Genomic DNA, 7,165 nt, shown 5'->3' with positions numbered 1-7,165 from the left:
ACACGCCAATGGGTCACTTGACCAATATTGACCCAAAGTAACAGCACGGCTCAGAATGCATGTTTGCATAGGAGGGTTAACCCAGGGAAAGCAGACATTCTTCCAAGATTGCCTGGTTCCCTGAGGTACGACAAAGTCCCTGGTAATAAAATTCTGACTGAAGTCATCAGCCCCCAATGAGTATAAAGATTTTTTTTGTTGGATCTCACCAAGTATACCTAAAGCAGTTGCGGATCTAGGGGGGGTTGCACCCCCCCCCCCAAGAGGAACTGACTTATGTTATGATACTTGTAAAATGGGGCCAAAAACAAAAAATTGGAATGCTTAGGTTCCTAAATTTCTTCTCACGCCTTCACTCATCCCCCCCCCACCTTTCTGGAATACTAGAGCTGACTAAGAAATTGAGAATCTCCCTCCCACCCACCCTCACCCCTCCCCAAAAAAATGATGCACAACTCTGAAAAACTTCCTCCGCCCTTACAGAAAAGTTCCTCGCCTTTAACTTTGTCTTAAGTGACTACATGTATATTCCCCTGCGGAATGGATGACCCAATGGAACCGCTGGTCCGATGGGTTATATCTTAACCCCCAGCATGGTTCTGATCTTGCTATGCATCTCGTCTCGCTGCAAGTAGGCCGACGTCATTACTCGGTTACCGGTGAAAGCCGAGCGTCCGTGCAGCAGCCGCCAGTTGTCGATGAGCATCAGTCTGCCGGGTACCAGCTTGACCACAAACTCGCTGGACGGGTCTTGCAGGATGGTGGCGAAGGCTTTGTTGGCCGCGTAGAAGCGGTCCATGTCTCGAAGTGTGAAATGGGAAAGGACACCTCTGTCCAAGACATTGTACCTGTGAAGATCCAATCCAAAAGGCCAATTTACGATTATTTATATCAGGCTTCCAGCGGTAAAAATAAATCAGCGTATTGCATGCTTTCGTAAAAAGTACCCAGATGACTGCAGTATTGTCATCAGTAAAAGTCCCCGGACGAGGACAATATTATTTTTGATACTGTCCTAATTTGGGCATTTTAACAAATCTTGGTGGTTCTTGCCCAATCAAGAGCCTAGAAACTCACAGTTGTCAACCAGGTTGTCAATTTTGGTTGTAAAAAATATAAAGCCTCGTCAGTCCCGACTGTGCATTTATGTGCACAATGAATGGGACTAATGCTCCTCCTTAAACACAATTCTGATATAACAAATATTTTGGGCTAGGTCCTGTTGAGTTTGTACTGCCGGGAGTCGACTGTAATAATAATATTGGATGGCTTTTTTTTCAGGGATACAAGAATATATTGCACTCGCTATAACAATACTGCACAAGTCGAATATTGTTATAGCTCGTGCAATATATTCTTGTACCCCCCTCACATACAAGAATATATTGCACTCACTATAACAATACTGCACAAGTCGAATATTGTTATAGCTCGTGCAATATATTCTTGTATCCCCCTCACAGAAAATGTTGCGGACAAACCCTCGTGCGACATATCTTGGATAATTAATTAAGTGACATCTTTAGGATTCTCCATCGTTTATGTTTCACAGATCAAAAGTAGAACAGAAGTAGACTCACCGAATCATCTGCATAGCTCCAGTAATGGGGTCGTTCTTGATCATCGTCGCATGAGTCTTGATGTCTCGTTCCTGGTCCACGTACTGCATGACAAGGGGGATGGTGCTGAGGGCATCGTAGTAGTCTGGGTGCTCTCGTTTAAGTTTGGCGGCTGCGTAGAACCCATCCACTAGAGGGTTTTCGCCCCCTTCCCCGTCGTGCTTGAAGCAGCTGAACAGAAGAGCCCTGTTTCAATCAGAAACCAACTCATTTATGTCTTTTGCCATTTAAGTGCACGGCGGGAACTGGAACCAGTCCACCGTTGCTGCATTGCAATAAGCCATTTGCGTGTAACCTATAACCTTTGGGATTTACATTTGAAAAACGTCTGGTACAATGACTTGCTCAGAATGCTTGGCACATTTTAACTGTGAATTCTCCAGACCAAAGACACTGTTGCTAATCACATGATTCGGGGCAAGCTCTTGCGTAGTTACGTAAGAGACACTCAGCACCAATACATCGTTCACAATGGGTAAGAATGGCACAAAGACACCAGACCATGCCGGAGCTGGGGGTTGCTAGCATAAGGCTTGCCCCGAATCACGTGATATAGTAACAGTCTCTTTGGTCGGGAGAATGCTAGGTTAAAACGTGCAAAGCATTGTATTAAGTCAGCGTTCCAGATTTTATTCAAATTTAACACGCAAATGGCTTATTGCATGCATTATGCACGTGTTGTCATCACCACAACTTGCTGATCCCAAAACAATAGTGCTTTCTCTTCAAAAATAGCAAATGTATTTATTTAAAAGCATTTATTGACGTAAAAAGGTTGTTGAGAAGCATTTTCGTGAAGACAGAAAATAAAACATGATTTAAATAAACAATTTAAATTCCCGATAAAGTCTTTAGGGTCGTGCTATAAAATTAGGGTAGGTGGGAAAACCGGAAGCAGAACTTCTTTTTAGTCTTTTTTTTTTTAAAGGTTTATCTCACCCATTCGGCTCATGAAAGTACGTGTTATCTGTATGAAGACTCAGGCTCCCCTTGGAGTATCCGCTATCAGCAATCTCTTGAGTAAAAGTCACCACGCACGCCCTGCCGTAAAACGTCTCCTGGAGGCGGGAGAAACGACTGGCCACCTTCTGCAACGGGAGAAAAAAAAAAAAACTTCTCTGGTCACCATAATGCTGAGTAAAAGTTTTAAATAGTTTTTCCTCCGGGTTTTTGGGAAAAAAAGGAAGGAGGCGAGTGCTTTGTTTTTCCTTTCTTTTTTCCCACCAAGATGGCGGATTTTCAAGATGGCAGTGGATTCTTCCATTTTCTCAACTCTTTTACTGAAAAAATATGTGTCCAAAAAATCTAGAAGCCATTAACCCTTTCTAAAAAGGTACAATTTTTGCTGGAAACAAATACATATCGGAGAATATATGTGCAAAATATTTGCAAAATGAAAAGCAAAAAAAAGAGGGAGGCGGGTGGGACAAAGGAAGCGGTCTGTGACGAGAAACTGCATTCTTTATTTCCTTACTTGGCCTTACTGGCATTGTATTAAGGCTTTGAGTTCCAAATTAATCAGACAGAATTACCAGAAAGTTTATTCAAGAATCTGTGTAACTCTCTCTTTGTTACGATGGGAGTCTTTTGAGACGGTGGTGGCGGCAAACACACAGGTCCTTTTCAATTTGTTTTCGTCATGTTTTAAAGCTAAAGGGCGTGTGCTCAATATGACACAAACGATGGAAAAAGGACCGGTGTGTTTGCTGCCACCACCGTTTCAAAAGTCTCCTATTAATGAGGTACTTGTTCACGGACTCAATACGAATGGTCAGAATCATCAATGTATACCAGACTATTTACCTCCACGTCTTCTGTATTTGGCTGAGCCCCGTTAATGAACACCAACCCCAACTTGTAAAACCTCTCCACTGCTTCCTTGAGACCCGTTTCGGTTTCCATAAACTCCTGGAATGCGATATCTGGGGGCAGCACGCTCTTTATTGTCGCCCCATCCCATAATATACGCTGAAGGGCCGCATTGTGCGATTGCTGTTTCGCACCACTGGGACCGAATTCCTCCAACCACTTCCAGGGGTAAGTGGTCATGTGACTGTCTGGCCCTGAAACATGAATAAAATGAAGGCCTTTTCAGAAATTCTGTTTGCTGTTATTTATTCACAAATTTGAATCATGGTGGCCCCATGACTAAACTTTAATAACCGATTGAAAGTAAATTTTAAATTGAGCAAACGACTTCTGACGTTAGAGGGACTCACATGTCAGGTCCAGGCCATCGGTGCCGCACGTCAGCTGAGTCGGCCGAATGTCCAATGGGATACCGACAGTGTCCAGCAAACGCTGGAAGTTGCTGTGGTCGAAACACTTCTCACACCTTTGGGCAAGACAAGTTTACAGGGAAAACAATATCAGTCTTGCCGAAGGGCATTCATAACATTATTTTGTGCAATGTGAGGGGGAAAAAAATGTCTGGAAACCTGAGGTGAGCAAGTGGACTAAAGGCATATGAAGGATTTTTGCTGGGGAGGAGGGGGGGGGGGGGCAGACTCTCCATGCTGGAAAGTAGCCTGGAAGCTGGCTGTGTGAAATCATAAAAGTGGGGGGTAGGGGGCTGATCTTAATATTGGAGGCGCTGTTCAAAGCAGACGATATCGCACAATCGTTAGACAATACATTTTTCATTGCAGCAAGTAAACAAAGCTGTAATACACAAGTACTATTATTTATTTTGTTAATTCCGGGGGGGGGGGGGGGGGGCTAGTTGTCCCTCCCCCCCCCCCCAAAAAAAAAAATAATAAAAATGGATATTGCTTAAAATGTGACAGATTATCAAACTAGTAGATGACATTGGAGCGTGAATTAATAGGGTAAGTGCAGACTGGGACCTCGCGTGCTGAAAAACATGCAAAACAAACTCAGGCCAACCCTTTACAGAAATGTACCATGAGCATCCCATGGGACCCCATGGGAAACCCATAGGGTCATCAAGAACACCATGTAAGTTGAAATGTTCACCATGGGAGATTTTATGTTCATCATGAAACCCATTAGAACACCATGGAGATTGCATGGACAACATGGGAACACAATGGGGATTTTATGAGCTCCATGGGAACACCATGGGGATTTTATGGACACCATGGGAACACCATGGGGATTTTATGGACACCACGGGAACACCATGGGGATTGTATGTCACCATGGGAACACCATGGGGAATTTACTGGAAAGCATGAGAACATATACTTTACTCATATATTCAGCTGACAAAATTCTCCAAAATCTTCATAAGGCAAAGAAAAGGTCCTCAGTATTTCACCAGCTAAGTTTGAGGTCTCAATTCAATCTTTTCAAGGAGACTTTTCTAGTAAAATTTTTGCACCTTAGAGTGAAACCAAGTGATTTCAATTTGAAGACTAAGACTAGACTGGTACATGTCACGATTTTTTCAGAAAGATGGACCCTTCAGCGGTCTAGTGGCACAACTGTAGAAAATGTGTAGAAATAGTACAGATGCTTCTTTTGGTGACTGCTCTATGTTCCGACACCCCTATGTTCCGACAACCTAGATTGTGTTACTCCCGGTTAGGGTTAGCGTTAGGGTTAGGGTTAGGAATTGGAATATGTGCAGTCGGAACATAGAGGTGTAACCCTTCTTTTGATACAGTTGACTGAAGCAGTACTAAAGGGGTGTTGGACTGGTTGTTTCATGTGCCAGTCTATGTTCTTGTGTTGCATTTTTTTACTAGTTTTTTACTAGTTTTGGGACTCTCATGCACGCTATTGAGAGTCCCAAGTTTTTGGACTAGCACTTACCGGCAGTGATCTCTCAACCACACGTAGCTTAACTCCCACGAGTTGTCTCCAGACTTCACTGTCACACTTCGCTCCTGCTCAGTGGCAACCGCAAGTGATTCAGACATCTTTTTTTGCAACTTGAACCATAGAGCAAGGACAGACCTTGCTGTATGCTTGAACTGATTGATGTAACAGGCACTTCTGAAAGGAAACACAAAATCCGGTAATTTGCCTCAAAAAATAATTTCACAGGTGTGGATTTGCACAAGACAATAAACTTGATTATTTAGGCTAATTGATTCACAATTGAATTTATAGTCCAATTGTCTTCCTCACCCAGGGGCATAAATCCGGGGGGGGGGGGGGGGGGGGGGGGGGGGGTGGAGGTACTAGCACGACAGACCAACATCCCAAATGTCAAAAAGGAGTTCTAGCGACCCAGTTAGTGGGACTACCCCCCCCCCCCCCACCCCCACCCACTTTTTAGACTGGGGGGGGGGGGGGGGGGGGCTATTGAATCATTCCCCCCCCCCCTTTTTGTGATAGACACCAAAAAAATGCGGATTGTGAGGTATTTTTCAAACATCCCAACAACCCAAATGCATTAAATAGCGCAGAAAGGTGGAGAAACAAAGTATAAAACTAAAGCTTTTAAAATGCGCTGTTTTGATGTAATTAATTGTAAGCGCGAGTATACATGTTGATATACAACTTCCTGAAGAGCGCCTCTACTGTAATACCCACCCATGGTCTGGTGATAACGTAGTACATTGTACTGCCACTAGTACGCCTAGTACTGGGACCGTAATTTAATGTATACATCATACATGTATACATGTAGCTCTATGGGCCAAGCTAATGTATGCCGAGCAACACATCACAATCTTGTCCTTGACCCAAAAACCCAACATTGCCCAACAAAAACATCAGATTTCACCCTCAAAATGGCCTACAAATTAGTAGATACGCCACCTGAGGTACAAGTAGACATCGATAATTACTTACGATCCGGATGAAAAGTGAAATTTCCCGTTCAATTCCGAGAGCTCCCCTCGCGATTGTGAACACGTTTTCCGACTCGTGCTAATGTTTGAACATGAATGACGCAATGTGGTCTTCATGCCCAGCGTACATTCGATGGTCCCCGTATCCCGAGTGAGATTCCATTACAGAGCGCGATGTATCGATTATGATAATGAGAAGACTGGATCATGTTTTTTGTTCGAAATGTACTTGTGTTTACAAACGAGATCCAGTCTACTCATTATCATAATCGATACATCGCGCTCGGTAACGGCATCACTATATAGGTCCTATATTGTTCATCATTGTCATTTCTGAACGAAATTGATAACAATATAATTACGAATCCTGCACCAGATTGTATCACCTCTACCACCACCCATTATATATAGAGATTTCTTACTTGGCCGTTCGATGCCCACAGGTGTAAAAGATTCAGCCCCACCCATCAGGTGCTCTAATTAATAACATTGGTAAAAATGCAGTCAAATGACTTTTTCCCAGAATTAAATTTATGCACAAAACAGTTTAATTCGCCGCGGCGCAGCAGTATGCAAGCTGAAAAAGATTGAAAATGTGTACTTGTTCAAGACAAGCGGGTGCATGTACCAGCGCACAAATGTTTTCGTCTGCTCAGTATTTTTCACCAGCTCCTTCGTCCAATCAAATTGGCTAGATTGACCTTTGACGTCACCCTACATACTTCTGGCCAATGAGAGACAGGCCACGCGATCACGCGATTCCCGTCTTACCAAAAAATAGGG

General features: G+C 43.5%; 1 protein-coding gene across 1 annotated transcript; it reads right to left on the bottom strand.

Annotated features, from left to right (window-relative positions):
* Window positions 1-441: 441 nt before the first annotated feature.
* Window positions 442-6,521, bottom strand: LOC119723483 (trimethyllysine dioxygenase, mitochondrial-like). The gene is made up of 7 exons (XM_038194158.1): window positions 6,384-6,521; window positions 5,397-5,579; window positions 3,839-3,954; window positions 3,423-3,682; window positions 2,559-2,707; window positions 1,581-1,805; window positions 442-848 (listed from the first exon to the last, which is right to left on the bottom strand). Exons 1-7 carry the CDS (start codon window positions 6,497-6,499, stop codon window positions 575-577), a joined length of 1,323 nt encoding a protein of 440 aa, XP_038050086.1. The 5' UTR covers window positions 6,500-6,521; the 3' UTR covers window positions 442-574.
* Between the last annotated feature and the right edge of the window lie 644 nt (window positions 6,522-7,165).

Source organism: Patiria miniata, unplaced genomic scaffold, assembly GCF_015706575.1.
Source record: "Patiria miniata isolate m_02_andy unplaced genomic scaffold, ASM1570657v1 HiC_scaffold_17, whole genome shotgun sequence".
Lineage (NCBI taxonomy): Eukaryota > Metazoa > Echinodermata > Asteroidea > Valvatida > Asterinidae > Patiria > Patiria miniata.
Note: the sequence above shows the minus strand (reverse complement) of the source record. Positions and strands in the feature narration are given on the sequence as shown.

Bases quoted from the DNA above. Each gene is read 5' to 3' on its own strand.
- LOC119723483 (XM_038194158.1), bottom strand. From the start codon at position 6,499: ATGAAGACCACATTGCGTCATTCATGTTCAAACATTAGCACGAGTCGG. The intron at 5,580-6,383 runs GTAAGTAATTAT...GTTTCCTTTCAG, and splicing joins TTTCACTTTTCATCCGGATC to AAGTGCCTGTTACATCAATC. The intron at 2,708-3,422 runs GTAAATAGTCTG...CTCCCGTTGCAG, and splicing joins CAAATACAGAAGACGTGGAG to AAGGTGGCCAGTCGTTTCTC.